The sequence below is a fragment of the Passer domesticus genome, chromosome 1, assembly GCF_036417665.1.
Source record: "Passer domesticus isolate bPasDom1 chromosome 1, bPasDom1.hap1, whole genome shotgun sequence".
Classification (NCBI taxonomy): domain Eukaryota; kingdom Metazoa; phylum Chordata; class Aves; order Passeriformes; family Passeridae; genus Passer; species Passer domesticus.
Genome location: NC_087474.1, coordinates 19,212,796 through 19,235,991, shown reverse-complemented (window position 1 = coordinate 19,235,991; position 23,196 = coordinate 19,212,796). Strand labels below are relative to the sequence as shown.

Genomic DNA, 23,196 nt, shown 5'->3' with positions numbered 1-23,196 from the left:
TCTTTATTAATATTAATAATTTCTAAGGGGATTTTTTATTATTTCAGTTCTTTTTAGCTATGCCTATTTTTCTTTACATATTCCATTAGAACACTTCATGTTTCATTGCAGTGTTGCTCATTTTGTCTCCTGTTTTCTGCACCTATGATAGCCATTGTGTTTCATTAGTAGCAGATTCTGCTACATACAGCACATTGACTAGCCTATGGCTTGTGTTTTCTAACTGGTTTAAGATCTGTAATTTAATTTTTATATAAGAATAATTATTTAAAACATTACCACAAAAAAGGGTCACTGCTTTCTTTTAAAGTCATTATTTTCTCTACAATTAAAAATGTCTATAAAAAAAGTAAGTGGCAAATGATCTAATAAGATAAATAATCATAAATTCCGTAAATCTATGTCACAATGTCTATGTATTCATTTATTCTTCCTCATTAAACAAACATGGACTTTGGAAGCCCAAATCATCCATCCATCCATCCATCCATCCATCCATCCATCCATCCATCCATCCATCCATCCACCCATCCAGTTTTTCACATTAAAACATACAAAATCAGTGTGCTTATTTCTTTGTTATCATCCCCCAGGATGATACACACATAATTGCTTTTCTAATGGAGACAGTTCTCTGCCTCCTTATGTTAAAAAGCTTCAAAGGCTGGGGCTTGTAACTAGAAAAGATGCAGGTCCTCATGCCCCACATTTTGCAAGAACATTTTACCAAATAGACCTTAAGGCTATTTTTATGTAGTGGTGGACAGTTTCTTTTACTGATGATATTTTGCTTTTCATTGAAAATTTGTGGTAATAAATTCACATTAAAATTTAGGTTCATAATAATCCTGGACCTCATCTTGTCTATTATACTTTCCAAAAGAGAGCCACCTTCAAAGTCAGATCAGGTTTCACAGAGCTATGTTCAGTTGAATTCGGAATGTCTCCAAAAACAGAGCTTAGACAGTCTTTGGGAAACCTTTAGCAGTGCTTTATTGCCTTCACCTTGAGTGCCTTTGTTATTATAGCAAATTGGAGTTTTTTGTTGCTGTAACTAATACCTTTTGCCTCTCTTTTGCTGTGTGGCTCTGAAAAGATTCTGGTTATCTCTTCCCTCTAAGCCACCTTAGACAGTTGAAGACTTAAGATACCCACCAACCCTTCTGTTCCCAAACTGAGCACACCCAGGTCCCTCAGCCTCTCCTGGCACATCATGTGCTAGCAGTCTTGATGGCCCTCCACTGAACTTTCCTCCATTTTCCAGTGTCTTGCACTGCTGGTTATTAAGCTGGACATAGTCCAGATGTGGACTCCCATGTCCTGAGTTGTGGGCAATAATCTTTCTCCAGTACCTGCTGGCTCTGCTCTTGCCAATGCAGCCTGTGTGCAGTTAGGGGTCATTGCCACAAGGGCACACTGGTGGCTCATGTTCAAGTTTCCTGTCAGGAGCCACCCCAAGGGCTTTTTCTGGAAACCTGCCTTCCTTCTGGCCAGTTTTCCCTAGCCTTCATTGACACATGGAGCTATTCTGTGTGAAGCACAATAAATTTGTCTTGGCTGATCTTCATGAGAGTCTGGTCCTCCCATTTCCTTGTCTTGTCAAGGTCCCTCTAAATAGCAGCCACACCCATCGGCATACTGACTAGTGGTGCCAGTTGAGTTTTACCTGTGAATGCCATCTGGCGCACTCTGTGCCATCACTCAAGTTGTTGGTGAAGGTGTTATCCCTGCTGTTACGGTCAGCAATGCTGCTCATAACCAGCCAAAATCCCAGTCTTCCAACTTAATACCAGATGTCAGTGGTCCCTAGTTCTAGAGTCAATATCACTGCCTAGAACAGGCAAAATTAAGGTCTCTTCCAATATAGTAGGTCTTGATTGTCTTCATGCTCTCCTTGGCTTGAAGGCAGGTCCAGGTGACAAGATCACCCGTTATCCTGAATACTTGAATGTGGTTTTCAGAAAAAATATATCAGTGCTCTATTAATTCAGTTTCTTAGTGAACCACAGGGCATATTTTACTTCATTAATGGATGAGCAATAGCAGGAATGTGTTGGGTTTTAACTGGGTTATTTAAAGGTAATTATACTTAATTTCAGAAGAAGCTTACGCTTCAGTAATGAGAGAAAGAATAGGAATGCCTCGAGTCTCAGATGCAGACCAATTTAAATGAAAGAAATTTTTTTTGTTTTTAAATATTGAATCACAGCCCATCAGATGAGATTAAGAAATGAAGATTATTAACAAGATAACATATTTGATCTGCGGTTCTTCTGTTTAAAAGTGTTTACAGAAATTTCCACTAGAATTTTTCTTGTGTTAACTGCTCATGTTTTTACTAGAAGTTTTATCCTAGACAGAAAAACACAACTCTTCATGAAAATTTTTGAAATATAAATGCTTCCATGAAAAATTGTTTCTTTTGACATAGAGGTGCTCCAAGCAAGAACAAAAAACTAGATGCAATTCTGAAGTACCTGTAATAATACAATTATTAAGCAATCTTTAGACCAATATTAGACTATGTAACATCTTGTCTGCTGACATGCACTCATTTAATGAATTTAAAAAGCTAACTTATTTCCATATCTTACTGAAGATCCAGTACAAGGACGAATCTCAGCATTGCTTTGATGTAGGCAGTATCTTATATGAATAGCACAATTAGCACAATTATTATTAGCACAAATACTGCAAATGTAGTTTCACAAGAATAGCTAAGACTATGGTTCATATTAGCATTAAAACATTTTTCTTAGCACATATAACAATAAAATTTTGAGATATATTATTTTGTAAGATCTTAATGACATTAATTGACTTCAATAGAAATTGAGCTAATTTATCCCAAAGATTCTGGTCTTTCAGAAATATATGGTAGTATCAAGTTTACACAGAAAAAAAGTGAAGCAATTGAAGTAATTTAACTAATTTAAGCAAGAAAGAGTATAGATATATAGCAGTTTTCTTCTGGGGCTGGAATGTCCTGTCTTCTTCTAAGATTCTGTATTTAACCTCAAAATTAAATGCAGGTATATGCAACAAGTTTAGTAATTGTGTATAATTTTCTACAAAGGTTTGTTTCTCTGCCAATGAACTTGTGAAGATATTTATGAAGAACAGTTCTTCCTCCATTTCTAAGGACCATTTCAAGCAAATCAGTCCAGCTATCATTCAACAACTTTTAAGTTGTTCATGTCAGCTTCCTGACTTCAAACAGACAAAGCTTCCACCAACAACTGTGGAAAGTAAGTTATGTTCTTATTTATAAATTATTATTTAAACTCAGATAAAAAGGTGCAAGGACTTCTGGAGACTTTTCGTTAATTAATAATCCAGAACATGGGACTTATAGCATCTGTAATTTATGCATTCTATAATTTCATAGCATACATGTCAGATAATGGTATTATATTGAGAATTGAGGGGATTCAACGGTCTAAATTTTATAGTATTTGCAATTCTATTTCCATGTGTAAGGTTTTAAGCTTTATTTTCTTCATTTGTTAGAGTACTGCTTGATATTGCCAGCAGGTAGACAATAACAGGTTCTCATCTATGGATTGCTGGGCAGTAAAGGCTTATATTGTGAAATTTGCACGAGGTTTCTGTTGTAATCATTGCATTGCTCTTACATAAAGCTTCAAAGTTACATTAGCTGGTATTTTATACCATGATGTGGCAAATGCTTGATACAGACAAGTTGTGCAGGAACACTACTGGTTTTTCAGCTTGTGATATTTTATAGCAGAGAAGCTTTGAGGATTTTATTGGGGTTAGAAAAACATCCAGAAAATCAGTAACAGGGCAGCAGGACCTGTGTGATAGAGCTGGAACAAGAACTGACTGAGGGTATATAATTGAGTTGTTTCCACTTGCAGTTTTAGCCCACACATGCCTCTGCTTCCAGTGTTTTCTGCTCCATGTGTTCCATGGACTCCACTTCACCTGTAATCAATCCCTAGTCCACCTTATAAAAGAAAAATCAGAATCTGAGCTGACTTAGATTCAGGGTCAGCTGAATCAGAAAAAGGGCTTTCTAATGTGTTTTCTGGGTTTTTTCCTTACTTTAAGCCAATGATATCTGGGTTACAAATCAAAGTGTATTGGTGTAATAACAAAGACATTAATTTTGGTGGGGAATTTGGGAGTCAGGAATCACCAAAAAGAAATAGACATCTAACCATAACTGCCTGCATCTACAGGAGCACTTTTTAGGCTACAAATCAATGTCTTCAATGTCTTTATCTAATATCTACATGGTCACCTTCACCTTTTGGAGCTAGTAAGTTTTCCCCACATCCTGCTGCTCAGTGATCCTTATGGAACAGCACTGGAATTAAAAAGCATGAAAGGACACATGTGAATATCCCAGAAGTAAAAAGCATTGAAGAATACTCATGGATATCCAAAGAATTGTTATAGGAGAAACAGACATACAGAATAGGAAGAATCATTATCGATCTTCAATAGGCAGCAGTCCTTCTTTCTTTTCTTATATCTCTGCTCAGTACCTGAACACCTTGCAGTCTTTACTGCTTTGATCTTTTCTGTGCTACACAGATATGACCATTTTTTAGATCAGGAATCAAGGGACAAAGAAAGAAAACAAAGGAACTTACCCAGGTCACATACAAGGTTCATAAAAAATTCACTGTTAAGTGGGATTCTTCCAAGTCTAAAGCCATCAGCCCAATCAATGACATTTTACTGATCTCATAAAGGTGAGAGATGAGAAAAATTGAGCTATTCAAGTGCAGAATGGAATTAATAAGAGCCCTTTCTGCAGCCCTTTCCCTGTGCTTTTTGACAAAGGAAGGTTTCCATGACCACAGGGACACTTCTGCTGTCTTGATCATATAAAGGACTCCATGTTTGACCTATGTGTGACCTAGTGACCTGAGCTTAGGCTCATTAGTCTTATTCTGAACTCTATTTTACTGATGGGCTGTGCTGTTTTGGCTGTCACCAAGGCCTGACATTCCATATATATCTACTATACTCTTGTATATGGATGTGCAGTGTGTGAAATTAGCTGTCTGATTTTATGAGGTGCTAAGCACTTGCAGTGCTATTGAAGTTTGAAATGTTAAGTGACAGTTTTAAATATTTTGGCATTAATTCCTTTATGTGTGTTTCTCATCAGCGTTTTACCTCCCATTATAAGACTTCTGAAGAAATTAATCAGGATTCATGTTGTGTAAAAGGTTGGAAATGTGAGCAGCGTGTAACTCTGAGGAATTATAAGACTAACATTCAAAAACATCCCAGTAATCTGGGAAAATAGGCTGGTGGTCCTGGTGTATTAACTGAAAGGATGTATTTCCACAGCAGATTTTTAAATATAATTTCAGCCAAAATGTTTATACTTAGAAACTAAATTAGATCGCTACATTTATTTGAGGTTTTAGGCCTTTGTTTCTTTACAGAAAATGATTTGGTTAAAAATGTGGTGTTGACAATAAAGATGCACAGGTGTGACATGTGAGAACATAGAATCTCAAGCATAAATCTTTCAACTGAGGAAGCAAATGCAGAGCAGAGTTCACTGTGCTGCTTTGAGTGCTTCTGATTTGCATAGCCACAGTCTGTTTAGCTCTTAAGGTCTGAAATTTGGAAGTACTAGATTCTTACATGTAGAGCCTGAAAAAATGAATGTTTTCTGGGCTTCTAATTCTGTCATCTGTTCACACATTACTAGAGAAATCTATGTGGCTGTTGTGACTTAACCCCAGACAGAACCTAAATATGAAACAGCCACTTCTCCACCCCTCACTGCCTCCTCCCCCAGGGATTGGGGAGAACTGGACAAAGATGAAACCCATCAGTTGAGCTATCATCAGTTTAATAATTGAGATAAAGTAAAATCTACAATGCATGCTACTCCTCCTACTACTGCAATTAGTAATGGGAAGGAAGATTACAAAAAAAAAAAAAGGGGGGGGAGGGAAATAAACCCCAAGATAAACAAGTGATGCACAACACAATTGCTTACCACCTGCTGACTGATGCCCAGCTAACCCCTGGCCAGCAGTCAGCCCCTCCTGGCCAATTCCTCACAGTTTCTACACTTGGCATGATGTTCTGTGGTGTGGAGTATCCCTTTAGCCAGTTTGGTCACCTGTCCCAGATGTGTTCCTCCCCCACCTCCCCAGATTCTTGTTCAGCTCCTCACTTTCAGAGCATGAGATACTGAAGTCCTTGACTTAGGGTAAGCACAGCTTAGCAACAACCAAAACATCAGTGTGTTGTCAACATTATTCTCATCCTGCATCCAAAACACTGCACTGTACCATGTACTAGGAAAATTAACTGAATCCCTGCTGAAATCAGATAGTGTCACAATGAATCAGTTCTCCTGCATGCTTGTATGTAGAGGTATGTAAACATGACCTCAAAAACAATTATGAATGCAAAAAAATACTCAAATACAAATACAAATATTGGATTATTAAAGGTGCCCTTGTTTTGTTTCATTTGTTTTCCCCTACAGAATATGGTTACAGCACTGTTGCTGTTTTACTTATTACTCTTGGATCTATGTTTGGTACAACTCTCATTTTGTTTAACTCCTGTCAAGAAATCTATACACTCATTTTACAGCTGTTTGTCGGTTTGGCTGTTGGAACCCTTTCTGGAGATGCATTGCTACATCTTATTCCTCAGGTAACTAATAAACACTTCTGTGCTTTTTAAAATGTTGATATATATGAAGAGAAAGGTTTCATTTAAACCTGGATAATACTCATCAGGTTATAAAGAAAACTTTCCATGAAATCCCCCCAGCACTCCAATTACATTTGCACTCTGTAGCTCAGAGAGAGATTAAAAATAATAATAAGTAGAAATCCATTATTTATGAATTCAAAGAAAGAAAGGTTCCTATTTTTCAAAAAAAAATCAGTAACTCCACAAGTCCTTTGCAAGGCACATTCTAGATGTGTATAAATTTATTTCACGAGGCAGATTCTGTAACACATTTTAACAAAAATTGCTCTAAGGTTGTATGAGCCATCCACAGTCCCCTCCACAGATTGTTCCAGGGAACCAGGTGCTATCAACCTAAAATTAATCCTGATGCCTAGAACTCTAATAAAATGGGTAGCATGATCTTTTCCTAAATTCATAATCTAAATTTTAAGAACATAAAATGCAAAACAGAACCAAATTTTCCATTGTGTATTCATTTATTTTTAACAGTCTCCTCTGATATGACACAAATGTTATTAGTAAACTTATTATTAGTGGTCACAGAAAGAAATCTTCACAGTTTTACTTCAGATTCTGCTTAAAATTTTCTTTGTGCTCAGTGCATCATCTCTGGAAGCAAAATTGGGAGAGTGGTTTAAGGAAGGCAATTCTCACTGAATGTGAGACAAATGCATTTCTTTCAGCAGCACCTTTTAAGTGTGAAAGTATTCTTCACCAGTTTTAATGATGTAGCCTTTAGAGCCCTCACTTTCTGAGCAAAGGAGGGCTGCTGTGCTGTGACACTAAGGAAAAGAAGGAAGCAACCAACAGAAATGCATTTTTGCATTATTTATGCATGAATTAATTTATGCATTATTTTCACAGAATCACAGAGGTACAGAACTACAGAATAGTTAGAGTTGGAAGGGATGCCTGCAGATCATTTAGTCCAACCCACTGCCAAGGCAGGATAACTTAGAGCAGGTTACAAGGAATACATCGAGGTGCTTTTGAATGTCTCCAGAGAGGGAGAATACACAACTGCCCTGCGCAACCCATGCCAGTGCTCTGCCACCCCCAGTGTAAAGTTCTACTTCATGTAGAGTTGTGTTTTAGTTTATGGCCACTGCTTCTCATCCTGTTGCTGGGAACTACTGAAAAGAGTCTGGCACCACCCTCTTGGCACCCACCTTTGAGATATTTGTATGCATTAATGAGATCCCCTCTTAGACTTCTCTTCTCTAGGCTGAGCAGGCCCAGTTCCAGCAGCCTCTCCTCATAAGAGAGATGCTCCAGTCCCCTAAACATCTTTGTGGCCTCTGCTGGACTCTCTCCAGTAGCTCCTTGTCTATTTTCGATATGAAATTTGCATATTAAGATAATACAAGTATTTTTTATAGAATTTTAACATCAATATATTGCAAACAAAATATATCTCATATATATAAAGGGTGATTTCATAAAGCTGTCCCTAAAAATAATGTTACTTTCACCACTGAGAGATGAAAAAGCGTAGCTGTGCTCCTCATGATTCATTTCATCCTCTATTATTCAGCTGATTATTTCAAAACACATTTTAACTTTGACAGAACTGGAAAAATAAAATTCTGAGACTATAATGAATGAATGCACTATGGCTTGCTGTAGCAAAAATTAAAACATTGCCATTTTAATTTTTTTAACTTTATCTGTTTTATTTTAGACTCTTGGTTTGCATAAACATGAAGCACAAGACATTGAGCATTTCTATGAGGGAAAAGAATATATTTGGAAACTTTTGGGAATAATTGGAGGAATTCATGGATTTTTTCTGATAGAAAAGTGTTTCTTTCTTTTGGTAACACCTCGTGAAAAGGTAAAGCTTTGTACAATTCACCCTTAAAAAAAAACCTCTTGTATTTTGAGATTTTGCAGTGCACAGAATGTTGAAATGATTGTGGAAATTAATTATAATTTCTGTGGGTTAAATGAAGCATTGATAATTACTTTCCAAAGTGGTTCTACCAGATTGACCTTCAGTTTCTATTTTGCTTTGCTCTGTGGATTGTGCTTGCTTCATGAATGTGTTCCATATATTTATAATTCCAGAAAGGGAACAGTTAATTGAACATGTTCCACAAGCCTACATTCCTGAGTCACACTGAAGCAGGTGAAAAGTGTGTATCCATATGAAATAGCAGTGACTGTTGTTTGCTCTAGGCTCTGTTTGAACAGGAGAAAGATGCAATGGAAAGATAGATGCAAGAATTAAATATTTTCAAAAACGATATCTTAAAATTTCCAAATTGTTTTTGATCCCCATCCCAGTGATGTGAAAATCTAATATGTGTGTTGCAGTCAGTAGGACCCAATTTTTAATAATAAGATCTCCTTGCTCACAGCCATGCTTACAGTAATTCTATTACTTTATTTCAGTATGGCAGGAGCCTGAAAATATGATTATGCACAAGGATAGAATGTAGCACAAAATGTGATGGCTCATTAAGTTTCTCAGCATGAGAGACAATCCTAATGTCACTTAAGAAGGCTAAACCTTTGCTTGTTCTGTTTACAGAGCGTGTGAAGACTGATTTAGGCATCAATGACTCCCTAGTCCCACTACCTTTGAGTCACCCATAAGAATATAATGTGAGATTAATAGAATGAGAGTATTTTGATGATGGTAATATTTTATTTGCTTGGTAAAAAGAAGTCCTTTTTGTTCCTTGTTTGAGAGAAGGGTTTTATCATCATCCCACCAATTTTTAATTTTTTCCTACTGAGAACTAGATGAGTCCTCAGAGTCAATTTTTATATCTATCACAGCTTCAAATTTGAATATGATTTTTAAAGTAAATTATGTTTTATCAAACCTTTGTGATTGTCACTGATATATCTGATTCACTTTTCAGGGTTTTTAACAAAATAATCTTAAGGAAATGTTGATGCCAGTGATTTTTTTCAACAGATTTTGTTTGGGAAAAAAAATCATTAAAAATGATAAATTTCCACAAAACACTGAGAATTGCTGCACCTGTGTTTATTGGGTTTCAGAACTAATTGCAAAGCATCTTCATTCAGCAGGGCCTTTCTTTAGTTAATGGGCACTGGGGACATTCCCATGATCTTCCAGTGGAGTCTGAATTAAATGAACATTCAGGCAGAGGCAAATCTACTTCAACCATACAGTTGGTAGGTTACCAATATGACATAATTCCCTAAATTTAAATTCTTCTTTCTCTGTTTCTCTAAAGAAATGAACAAAATTAATGTAATAAATCAGTATTATTTTTCAGGCTTTTGTTGATTTGTTGTTTATTACTTGACATGATTGTCAAGAATCTCTAAATTTTGAAGTTTATAATGAGCTTTTACAGATATATCAAGAACAGATATTTTACAGTAACTTTTCTTAAGTGTGTATCAGATTGCTATAACAATACACTTCGTGTATTGTTATACATTTTGTTGATAAAATTATTGAAGATTTCTTTCTCCCTTTTTTTTATACATTGATCATATGTAAAGGCAGACTAGGCTCTCCCTTAGGAAAAACTTCGGAACTTCCTACAATGGGAGTTAAGTGCATAATTAGTGAACAGATTAAATCCTGGACTGTTCCTGGGCATTTTTCCATAGATTTGAAGAGTAATGTAAACACTTTAGATATCTGGAATGGTGCTTACCTATAAGAAGTTACATACTTTTATACTTGTCTGTGGATAGTATCCAGAAAAATAAATCTTTGCAAATTAAATTGAGTCATAAATTTTACCCTGTTTTCTCTTTCTTTCAACAAATGTCTTCAGTTTATATCCAGTATCTTGATGCACAGGTGAACTCCATATTACTAATCTAGTTGTGATGGGCAAAACCCTCATGAGTCACCTCTAATTTCTAAAACACAGTTGGAAAACTCTCAATAAAAACCAGATCAAACAGAGGAGTGAAGCATGTTTACTTCTTTGTGAGACATGTCAAAGCTTCCTGTTTATGATAATGAACATGTTGTTCCCCTCAGATGCAAGATCCCCCCAAAATTCTACATAGATCACAATATCTATATAGAATTAGGCTGGCTGAGCTGGTTTGTACAAGAGCAGGCAATTTTTCAGAATCATGTGAGTAATACTAAGACAAACACTGGTTGACTAAGAAAAACTTATAAATCCTTCAGATCAGTAATTAGTCTTGCAGATTTGACTCACAGTTCATAGAAGTGGCATGTGAATAAATATAGAAGAAGTGGAACAATTACTGGAATTCTTATGACTGGCTGCAGTCATGGGAACTAGAGACATTTATGTTTCCTTTAAAAAGTAAAATATGAGAAACAATTATTTTTCCTTCTCTCCTCATGCTTCTACAGAACATGTCCTTCATCAGCAACCAAGCTAAGACCAACCAATAAACATATCCTATTTTGTAGCCAGTGCACATCCCTGCTACAGTTTTTGGAGAGGTGGCTGCTGTCCCTAGCACAGAGCTCTTGTGCTGTTGTTGACTCCATTGGCTGTCATAATAGGTTTTAACATACTTTTTTGGGAACAAAGCCCTCAGAAACTAAATTTCAGTCTTTCTAGTTTTAAGCAAACAAGTCTTTAGGCTTCTCTCTCCCTCACATGAATTTCTAATAATTTCTCCAATCAGAAAGCAAAACCCCAACGAGGTAGGGGCAGTGAGAGATTACTCATGTTCTATTTATTTCCCAACAGTTGCAGTATCTATTACTTAAATGTTTGGGCTGGTGCATCAATTTCGCTCTCTAGGATAAGGAGGAAGTCACTGTCTCTTTCTTCACTTGAAGTACGGGTAAATTTCACCATGGAGTGTACTCAAGTGTTGCTATGCCCAGCCAGTGCTGCCTGCTGCTGAGATGAAGCCCTTGCTAAAAGCCAAGACACAAGACACTGGAGGCTGCACCACCCTGAAGAAAAAAACCCTATATTTTGAAAGGGGATGAAACCTACTGATGATCATATTTTTTAGTCTTGTGCTTTCACAGAGAAATTGTGAAGAACATGAGTGACTAAAAGACTTTTTTTCCCTGGAAATCCTATGGACACATTCTCCAGGAAAATACAGTTATCCAGTTATGACAAAATCAAAACATGCAATTTTAATTATAATGTCCCTTCTAGTCTTTGGCTAAGATTCTTGTGTATTCAAGCAGATGTGTGGTTTTCTTGGGTTACAACAATGCCTATGAATGTATTTCTTCCTGCCTGAATTAGACTTAAGCCTCCCTGCTAGAGGTAGATTTCCTTTTCATGTGTTTTTGCAGTACCAATCATACTGCCAGTGGCCAGTAAATTATTCTAATGACATCTGTGCAAATAACCAATGACTATCTTTAATTCAAATACCTTGAACTTTGTTGATATTTTCCTGTATTTATGGCAGCAGCTGGAAGACAGCCTTAACACTGACTCATTATCTTTGCTTTTAACTAGAGAAGCCCGGAAGATTCTGAACCTGCTGAAGCTCCTCCGGACAGCAAGGTGATCAGCAAAAAAAGTTAGTATCAATAAAAAGACTAGACAAGACAGGAAAATCCTTCAGACCTAAGATGGAATTGAAAGTGTGCAGCTGGCTTAGCTCTGTGTTTGCTGTGTGACACATCATCACATTTGACAGTGCCTGGCTACATAATTTAATCTCTGCTTAAAGACCTTCTCAGCTGCCAACCCTGTAATTGTGAAGTTCATTAATCTCACACTGTCCTTGCTTTAGTATTTTCTGTCTCACTGTTGCATTCTATTTTCCTAAAGTCTTTGCTTAAAGGGAAATAGTCAAGACATATTTTTATAATTTTAAATTTAGCTCGGGCTTTTATTTCTGAAAGTGGTGAAACATTTTTTTGTAGGCTTGCTGTGCTAATATAATTCTGCATCCTTCTCTTAAACAGTAAAGCAATAAACTCTTTAAAGCAGCAATGGTTTGTCACAGGTATGGAATTGTAGCCTCATGATGGCTCTCAGTTTTAGAGTAATCTGTTTGCTTCTGAGAACTTTGACAACTCCTGTCTTCTGTGGCTTTTTGCTGCTTAGTAAAAATACGAAAATAGAGTATAAACCAAATTTTGCCTTTAACTGTACTTTGTGACCTTGGTGAATTCAGTAGAGTTTCAGTCATTTAACTGAGGGAATAATACTTTAATTGAAATCAGTTTATTTACTATAATTGGCGCCCCCTTTATTTTGTGATTGCAGGTCATCAGTTTGATTTATTGAATTGTATCATTATCTTCTTCTAGGTTCTTAATGTTCTCTTCTGTTCTTGTGGATTTCATTTCTATTTCTGAAGCGTTAGGAATCTGGATTTTCATTTCTTCTCTTTCACCTCTCCAGTACACACAGTCCAGTGCCAGTTTAAACGTGACTACATGGTTCATCTCTAGATGTTTCTGTTTGGTTCAATCATCATTACCTGCTAAGCACCAACAAATTTCTAGTGATATCGGTGTTATGTGTTCCAAGTTACTAAATTTCAGATAGCTTCTCAGTAATCTTTGTTTAGTTTAATTTTTCCTCATACCTCAGTCTTACTTCCATTAATGAAACCTTAGTAGGGAAGGGTGGGAGGTAATTTGTTGGGTTTTTGTAGGGGGGGTGGGAATACGTAATTACAAAAGTTTGTTTCATTATAGTTATTTTAAATAACTAAGAGCATAATATACCTGGGTACCTTGATACTGAGTGAGGTGTTTCTTCCCCAAAATTGAATGGAATCTGCAGGTCTAAGAGAGAAGCCTGACAACTCCAGATCTGCAAAGCTTCACTGTAAATGCCTGCCAAGTAGGACTGCAAAAAGAGTGAATCACCATAGAGAGTGAGGGAATAACTTAGAAAAAAAGAAACTTTCTAAATAAAAAGATGTCTGACTGGCCCTCTCTGTGTTTATCCATACTTGTTCTATCAATATCAGAGAAAAGCAGTAGCATTTTATATTTGTTGTACTTAGTGACACTTTACATTGACTAGAAATATTTTTTCGGTGTTAGTCATGGAAAAATTGGAAAATATTTATGGATAAATGTTTGCTTTAAACTCTTATTCTAAACTTAAAAAGTGATGTATATGATTGAGGTACCTATGTAGTTTTATGGACATTATAGAATAGAATTTACTATGACTTCTGATCCTCTATTTAAGCAAAGAAAAAAAGGAAGATTGTTGAAGAAAAAGAGGCTTTGTAGAAAAAGTTAAGGTACTAAGTTAATAGTTAATAGTTTGTGTTGGAATATAATGCAATGAGATAATTGCCAGTAACAAAGTTGCTTTAAAATAGGCTGAAAGTGAAGTAAGATAAACATTCAGATTTGTTTATACATGCATCTTCTTAACTTTCTGTCAAGTAAGTTCACAAAGCTTATATCTGTAATTGCTCCACAATGTTAACCCGATCCCTGTGTTATACTAAAACATCCTGGAATGAGTTCCAGTAATCATGGAGTATATCTTCTCCAGCAATCAGATACTTGAACAAAACAGACTAATAAGACCTCAGGGCAGGCCATGAATTCATCCTGACCTGCTTATTACAAATCACAAACTTAATGTAAGGCAGCAATCTCTTATTTCTGTGTAATTCATGCTCTGCACTATTGATTATAAACTGCCCATAGTGTTTAGAAAGTACTGTGCAAACTGGGGACATCCACATCCTGCTCTGTAAGCTGGCAGTAAAATCTAAGAAGCCTGCCAATTTTTCTGAACCCACAGAGCTCCCAGACAACCAGGGAGGATTTTCTGAATACGGTTGTTAGGCTTTTATATGCTCTGTGTGTTTTTTATAATAGTCCAAGACTTCAGTTCTAGCCAGTTTATGTGAAAAAAATATCTCCCCCATCACTATAAAATGGTCATCTCAGAGAAACATTACTGGAGTGAGACCTGGTAATAACTGTGTTCAGACAGATTGGTGCAGTTTGACATTTGCTCCTTAGTTGGTCATATTATGTCTATGTGGGGCCACCAAAAGTTAGAAAAATACATATTTAGGGCCCAAATCATGACCCTGCTTCTTCAAGCATGAAACAAACCCTTTTCAAAGTGTTCTATCCGTTCTGTGTAGAGGGAAGCTGGATGAGTTTCTTGACAGACATTAGGCAGCCCTGACTGTAAGCTTGTAGATTAAATGAATGAAAAAATACAGGATAGAGCAGCCAATTGTGTGTTGCTAAGTTTAGACATTGAACCTATATGGAGCTTCTTGCTTCCTGAAGAGATAAACTGCCTCCCTGGGAATCTGTTCAGCATTCCACCCAGCTGTTTCTGTTACAGGCTGGGCAGAGAGACTGTCCCTAATTCCCTAGCTTGATTTCAGTACTTGCATTGCTAGTAGCACCTTTCCACTCATGCCAGGTGACATGATGCCATGAACACCCAGTATACTGTTCCACACTAAAACAAGGTCACAGAGCAGCATGGGAAAGACAAAGAGCCATCTACACCCATGAGTAGTGCTCCAGATAGGAGTACTATGAGCATAACATATGGAACACATGTTGGCTATAAGCATGCTGTAATCCTGTACTGTAAGTGATATTCTGAGGCTTGTTGTCTTTCATTTCTATCTTTTACTGTAATACAATTGCATAAAAAACCAGACCCTGCAAATACTACTCAGTAGTAGCAAGCTTTACAGGATTAAAACAATCAGCTGCGTGAGACCAAATATTCATCTTCACTACAGCTCTGCTATATAATTCTATGAGCAATGGTGGAAGAACTCCAAATAACAACTAGAAAACTTGTGTGAATTTCATCAAATAAAGAGCCTTAGGATGCTTCATGAGGGAGGACACAAACCTAAATTTTTGTCTAATAGTTGACCTATTCAAGTTATTATATAGTTGACCTATAGCCAAGTTATTTCTTGGTATTTGCATCTCATTTTGAATTGTTCTGGAATGTACTTTTTTGTTTCAAATCTATTGAAGAACGTGTAATAACAAGGACAAATCAGATAAACGCTATTTCCCTCTGATTATTATGACTTTTTGTAATGTTATATGCAAAGTCACCAAAACACCAAATCTTTTGTAACATAACAAAGCTGGCAATATCTGTTTAGGTTAATACTGGGGGTTTTATCTGTTTGTTTGTTTTTCTTTTTTGAGGTAAAAAAATCAGCTTGTTAGCAATAATGGTTCTGGTGGGTGACAGTCTTCACAATTTTGCTGATGGCTTGGTAATAGGAGCAGCATTCTCATCCTCAACAGAAACAGGTGTGACAACGACTGTTGCTATTTTATGCCATGAAATTCCTCATGAAATGGGTAAGAAATATATGTATGTATTTTTCCTGATTGACTTTTTATTTCCAGGTTTCCCAAAAATTTCTTTTCTGTATGACATTTGTGGGAATTCTTGCTTATAGTACCATAAATTACAGCATTGCAGTGTGAGACTGATGCTTTCTTTGCCCTTCACAAAAATCAGAGGAGGCTTCTGCACTCATTACTGGATGCCTTCCCATTTCACTTTCTCCAGATGCAAATGATATCAGGTCAGGAGTGACCTGTTATTCTTATGTGTACAGACACAAAAAATAATAAACTGTTAGCAGGACCCATGTGTGTGTAATGGCTGTGCCTGACACAATGGGCTATCCAAGAATTTCAATATGCAGCAGAGCTATTTAATCAAGTATTCCTCTTACTACCCTCATTCCTGCTGGACAAGACGGGAGGATTGTATAGTGCCCTTGATTGATTTTTTCTGGTAAAACTTCCAGCATGGCTGAAGCTGCTCCTGACATTGTGTTGATGAATGTTTATGAATTGGGAAGTTTTATTTGAGAACTGCAGGCTCTCATTTCTATCATTAAATGACTGAAGATTTCATGTGCTATGTAGAAAACTCCTCCAAACAAAAAGGTGGGATGGAGGATTGCTGTAAATCTGGTAACTCTTGTTTGCATAGCAAAACAAATTTAAATACTTGACAATTACCTCCAAAGACACCTTCTTAATTCTGGGGCAGTACTGCCCCAGTGTCAAAGTGACATTTTTACAGTCATGGAGCAAAACTTTTCAAATCTTCTAGTTTTGGCCTGTTATGAAATCTGTCATTTTAGAAGGCTAATGTGTGATGGGATTCTGATGTACAATTTACTCCATCTGATTAGGACTGAAATCAGTGGGATTACACTCAGACTGGGATCAGACTGGCATAGATTACTCTGACTTGCAGCACCTGTAAAACACTCAAAGACCATGCTGCAAATATACCCACATAATTTGAACTGGCAAGTTCCCAGTGGAGAAAGATTTAGAAACTCTGGGAAACCATGTGACTTCACTTTTGCATGTATCCAAGCTGGAAATGTCACGGAACACAGAGAACTAACAGAAAGCCACTCCTCAGTACTGTATGCTATCTTTAGGAACAGCTAAACAAGTACAAATCAATATGATTTCTTTGTTTTGAGATTTTTCTTTCACATAGGACAAGTTTATAACTAATTCTACAAAATTCTAAAGGCAGATATCCATCCATCCATCATTCACTATCTTTTTGCATATCTTAACTATTTTCCTTCATATTTTATTACCAAGAGTCTGAAAATGACATTTATCAACTAAATAATAAATGTTCTTCTTCTCTGTGCAGGAGATTTTGCTGTGCTACTAAGTACTGGGCTCCCAACGAAGATTGCAATTTTGATGAATTTTATAAGTGCACTAACAGCATTCTTAGGACTTTATATTGGCCTTTCTCTGTCGACTGACCCATCCATTCAAAACTGGATCTTTACTATCACAGCTGGAATGTTCTTGTATTTATCTTTAGCAGAAATGGTGAGAACTTCAGTCTATTTCTATATTTTCTTTATAGCATAGCCACATCATAGATGATTGCCAGGCAAATGCAGGGGGATGAACTTGGAGACAAAAAGAGCTTGTTGGGAAGAGCCTGTTGTGTGCCCTGTGTCTGTACAGTGCTTAGAAAAGTAATCTGTTTTTCTTCTGTGTCACTCTCATGTTAGGTGTCATTATAATGAACAGGGGAAATAAAGACCATTAAGAGACTGAAAAACAGAAAGGCATAATGGAATTTTAGAGTCTTAAAAAATGTTTTAAAGACTTTGAAACAATCTATTTTTAGTTTTTTAGTAAAACATCTATTTGAACCTTCAGGAGTTTTAAGATCTTGAAAAAAATGGTGGTTTTTTTTTTTTCTTTTTCTGCCCTTTTCTTTATATATTTTTCACCCTTTGTTTCAATGCAAACTTGCAGTTTCAGAACTAAAATATAAGATGCTTATCCTGAACACTTCCTTTTTGTCTTAGGGAGGTTTCAATTAGATCTCAAGTAATAAAAAAACCTTCAGATTGCCTCAACTTTTTAATAGTTGCCCAATATTTTTCATACTCCTAGTTCAATAGCAATGATCTGTCTATAGAAAAATAGTGTGAAGATATGAGGTAGGAGGAAGGTCTGAGCAAAAGTGTGGAGCAGTCATAGCTCATGCAGATGCCTCAGGCCACATAATCAAGAGATAGATAACTGTTACACTCGTAGCAATGCAGAACTTAAATGCCTGCCCAGCTTTGTCACATGGGTCTTTAACCATCATGTGTTGATGTAAAGCTCCTTCCAATCTCCTCCACAAAGATGGAATGTTTTAAGTGAGTAGATCACAAGGGAGAAAAAAAGAAGTCTCTTCCAAAATTATTGCTTTGTTTTTTCCCAAGGCTGTCTTTATTTGTATTTATTATCACTTCATGACTGAGATGCTCTTTACCAGGTTCAGGCATCATACTTTAAACCTGATATGCCATTGCAGTATTATGACCTATTTAAAATTTTACTTACAGTAATTGATCTTAGACCCTGGTAGTATTTTAGTCTGTTTTTGCTATTGTAACTAAAGTAAAATCAACATAAAGTTCACCTAAGAGGGAACGGCCAAAGGATTGTGGATGTGTCAACAGTCCTGACTGAGGTAGTAAATAACAGACAAGAACAGACAAGAACACTTTGTACCAAGTTGCAGCTTGTTCTGGCAGAGAAATTTGGAAGTGAGGCTGCCTACCAACTGTCTAGGCATAGTTTTACTAATGGGGCTGAGAACGATGTACACGTATTTTTCCTTCAGTGCAGGATTGGCATCCATCAAGATTCCCCTAGCTCCTAGAACAATACCATGTTTTTCCCTGAGTCTTCAAAGCAATGTGCCAGCTGTAAATCCCAAGAGAAAATATAGTCCCAGGCAGAGACAGGAACATGTTTTGCCTTGTTCTCAGCTTGTCATCATAATCACATCTTGATGTGTAGGGAAGAAAGAGGGGAGAGAGAGGGGAGGATCTTATTTCTCTCAATCCCTTTTATTAATAAGACTCTTATCAGCCTTTTTCTAGATTTTGTCAAAAGAACTGCCCTTGGGTGGCTCACCTGTATGTTAGTGTCGAATATCTCAGAAATTATTTTATTTTAAAAAATATTTATGTAGCACTGCAGGCATCTATAACTCTGAAAAGTTTTGTGTTGGCTCATAAAATTGGCTCATTTTCTCTTGAGGTGCATATTCTTTTTGTATTTTTCTACTTTCTGCACAGCAATAGGTTCTATACTCTACTGCACTCTCATATATAAACAGTCATCAGTGCTCCTGCCAATGGTGTGCAAACACTTAATAGTACACAGAGTTTGACTGTTATTTTCAATACTTGTTTTATGGGCTTTCACATATTCATGTGCTTGTCAGAATTGCAGTTAAATAAAACTGAACAGCCTCATTGGTTTGTGCACTGAGGAACATTGAGGGGTGTGAGTGGAAGTTTGTCGACAGAACAGCACTGTGAGGCTGCCACCACAGACAAAGTAGCACAAATCTACTTCTGTGGTTAATTAAAGGTTTTTCATTTCTACAAATGGCATTGTAACTCCATTAGCAAGCTGGGTAGACTAATAATTTCAGAAACTGAATAAGGAACAAAAGATAAAATCACTTATATCCATCATTTTCCACCAAGAAATCATAAAAAACTGGAGCTTACTCTGATTAATTTTAAAAATGTTTTCAATTTTGAAGATAAGAAGGTAGTTTTTAAAGTGATTTCCTGGACTGTTGCAGTGCAGCAGCCATGTCACATGTGCCCAGCTTGGTCTTTTTCAGCCACTACATTACTGAGAGCCTCTCATACCTTCTTTCAGCCTGCTGCTTCCTATTTATTCTTATCTTTTGTGCACTCATGATAACATGAGCTGGAGTAGAACAGAGCAGTCCCTTGATTAGCTGTACCTCTTTGGCCTCTGGCAGACTTGAAGCACTAGCAAGTGTGATAGCTTCCAACAGCTTGGATGTGGTGCTACGTTCCCTTAACTCGTGAAGTGTGGTTTGCATCTGCCAGCTGAACAGTTATGCTTTTTAACAACAACATTCTCTCTGCTGTACCACAGGCTTTTGTGTTCAGAGAGAGCTGGGAACCATAGCTGATGTTGTGACAGCAGCCATTTCATTTTAACAGATGAGCAGGGGTGTCACGCTAGGTATGGCTGTAGAAATGGTTGGTGTGTTGATTAGATGCACGTAGGTGAGATGGAGGGAGCAGACATCAGCACTGGATGTGGAAAGGGTACAACTTGCTAAAAATTCCTTTGAAAACTCTTAGGAACCTACTGTGCATGTGTGTAGCTCCTAAATTGCCACTGACAGCAATAAATAAATTGTCACAGACAACAATGAAAATTAAATTTTGCAGTGGCAGGAGAAAATTTTCCTGTTTGGAGAACTTTTCACTCAGGCACTGGGGAAGAGGAAAAATAGACTGATTATAAGGATAAATAAGAAAGACCAAACATCTAGACTGTAACCCTGGATTCAGGCTAGGTCTTAATTAGCAGTTTTTACTTATATACACAAAAAACTCTGTGTGCTCTGAGCACTTAAAACTGTCACTTCAGAGTTTGATTTCCATCAGAACTTTGAGGTGTTTACACTTCCTTTAGATTAAAAGTTTATTGTTATCTTTAAACACTGATCAAATATGGCTACATAAGTTCTGTACTGTAATTTAAACCACTGCCTTGTTGTGAAAATACAGGGCATTTGGGTTTCCCTGTTTTTTTCAGGCAAAACTTTAAAGCAGAGGCAGATTTTTCAGCACAGTTTTGTTTTGGGCCCAGGCCAACTTTAAGACAAAAGAAGAATGCAGAAGCCACAGCCCCAGAGAACCCCCTCTGACAGAGGGAAGGACAAGCATAGCAAACACTCCTGGTAACCTCCTTGGTCAGCACCACTCCACTGTCTCCCAGTGGCTGCTGCTGTTACAGCTACTGTGAAGAGCCTCCAAAGTGCACAGGAACAGTAGTTTTATTCAAGCACAGAAAAAAACACACAACCAAAACCAGAGGTCAGCACTGGACTATTGCTCTGTATTTATTTCCAGAGTTGATGTGACAGTATTAGCAGTCATCAGTGTTTCCCCTGAATAAAGCAGAAATATTAAGACAATTTGAGCCTGAGGCATCATTTCTGCAAGCTCTGTTTAGACACATATTTAGTTTAAACCTTTGATAAAATACACTGTGTAGAGTGAAAGGTCAATGCAAGTAGCTTTTATTTTGATTATAAACAAGTGTTGCTCCATTACATGATTTAAAACTCACAGAGAAAAATACTAACCATTTTTTTCAAGCATATTTTAAAAGTTCTGTTTTCTACTTGTACATTTCCTAAAGCCCAAGTAAATAGGAGTGTTGCCAGTTATTTCAGAAAAAAGCATGATTGACCCTATATATAGTACTGAAGCAAAAAACACTCCAATAGTTTATTCCCACAAAAGGAAATCACTAATTTCACTAAATAAGCATTTCCTTGCAGACAGCTGTATAAAATTACTACAAAATATTGACACGTTAACAAATTTCAGAATCTTATTTATAATTCTTGTCAGTGCTAGTAAAAGAATCAAAGTGGGTAGAATTTGATTAATTTACATATTTCACTGTCAAGATCAGCTTTGTAAAAATGTGTAGAAAATGCTACACATTAATAACTACAGTCAGAAGCTCAGCATTTTGAAATTTTATTTTTTTTTTTAAATGAAGTTTGCCTTGTTTTCCCATAACTTTTTTTTTCCCACAGATGAATGTATCTGGCTCTCATTCTGCTGTCTTATTCTTTTTTTAGCTTCCTGAAATGACTCATATTCAGACACGGCGACCCTGGTTGATGTTTCTTCTACAGAACCTTGGATTACTATTAGGCTGGCTTTGCCTCTTACTTTTGGCTGTATTTGAACAGAAAATTAAAATATAAGTTTTCTGTTGGAAATCTCGAAGTACCACTTATGACAGTGGATAGCATTATTCACAATTTTGTTATATCTGCCATAGTAATATGTAAATTAAGTTGCTGGGATTTTATATCTGAACAGTAGATAACTATTTTACTTTATTAACTTATTATCCAGATTTTTGTAATTATTTTTTTTTTGTAAACACGAATATTTAGAATTCTGTTTTATTTGTTACTGAGTTTACCAGATCCCATGCTCAAACTCACAGGAGCTTTTGATTAGCTTTTATTGAGGCTGTTCTAGTTGAATGCTCTAAGTGATCTCTGCCAGTCTGATTGAAGAAAAGAATAAAACACTTTTATATGCAATAATTAAAGTGGACTAACCATAATTGAATAATTTGAATATGGAATGGTTTTTTTGCCTTTTAGTACAAAGAATATTTTCTGTAAATCTAAAAAGTATAGCAAAGTTAAACTGCTAAATGGCATAAAGCAATCTCGTAAAATCTGCCCTTTCTACGTTGTCAACATAAAGATTCTCATCAGTTACATCTTACTGGACCACTGTGGCAGGAAAAAGTGAAAAGTGTAAATATTGAAGTTTATGATACAGAAATTTGGGAATACTCTTTTTGGACTATAATACAATTTCTCATATGTGTGATGGAACCTGTGACAGTCATGGACTAACCATCTTTTGCATTATCTCACCTCTGGTGGTTGCTTTTAGCAACTGCTTATGAAGCATTCCAAAAAATATGCTTAAATTGCTTTACCCTGATATTCCTTCCAGGCTTCTCAAATAAAGGGATTTCTTGTTGCCTCTGAGACATCACATTCAATAAACACTTGCCTTCCTGTCAGCAATTAGCTTAATCATAGTTATGTGATGCGCATTGTGGAAAGAGCTTTTTCAGTTGTCTAGGGGGCATGTAGCCTCACTGCAACTCTTCCCATCCTGAGTGATTTTTGTGTAATTAGTCCTCTTGATTTCAAGTTAATTCTGCAGAAGTTGAGATGATAATTTAATTTAGTTTTGCAGAACCAGGTCTGAAACAAATATACAAATTCTGCCTTTTCTGATATCCTGAGCAGCTTCCAGGAGATATTGGGTAACATTCAGCTGTGTGATTTCAGCTCTTTACATGATCTCAATTTCTGGTGCAAGGACTTCTCCCCTATCTTATTTATACTTTTGTATGAGAACTAAATTATGTTCTTTCTTTCTCTTCTGATGAGCTGTGGAAATAGGGAGAACAAGTTACAGAATAAC

The 23,196-nt window shown here is 36.5% G+C and overlaps 1 protein-coding gene across 5 annotated transcripts in view; it reads left to right on the top strand.

Annotated features, from left to right (window-relative positions):
- Positions 1 to 22,786, top strand: part of SLC39A12 (solute carrier family 39 member 12) — a 36,554-nt gene extending 13,768 nt beyond the window's left edge. For 3 of the 5 annotated variants that reach the window (XM_064408607.1, XM_064408625.1, XM_064408622.1), the window contains 8 exons: positions 3,077 to 3,248; positions 6,494 to 6,666; positions 8,393 to 8,545; positions 9,751 to 9,861; positions 12,123 to 12,186; positions 15,794 to 15,952; positions 17,289 to 17,476; positions 21,813 to 22,786. In XM_064408607.1, the coding sequence (XP_064264677.1) occupies positions 3,077 to 3,248; positions 6,494 to 6,666; positions 8,393 to 8,545; positions 9,751 to 9,861; positions 12,123 to 12,186; positions 15,794 to 15,952; positions 17,289 to 17,476; positions 21,813 to 21,941 (1,149 nt within the window). In that variant the 3' untranslated portion in view covers positions 21,942 to 22,786. The remainder of the gene's footprint in view (positions 1 to 3,076; positions 3,249 to 6,493; positions 6,667 to 8,392; positions 8,546 to 9,750; positions 9,862 to 12,122; positions 12,187 to 15,793; positions 15,953 to 17,288; positions 17,477 to 21,812) is intronic. The other 2 variants (XM_064408610.1, XM_064408611.1) reach the window with 2 other exon arrangements.
- Positions 22,787 to 23,196: the final 410 nt, after the last annotated feature.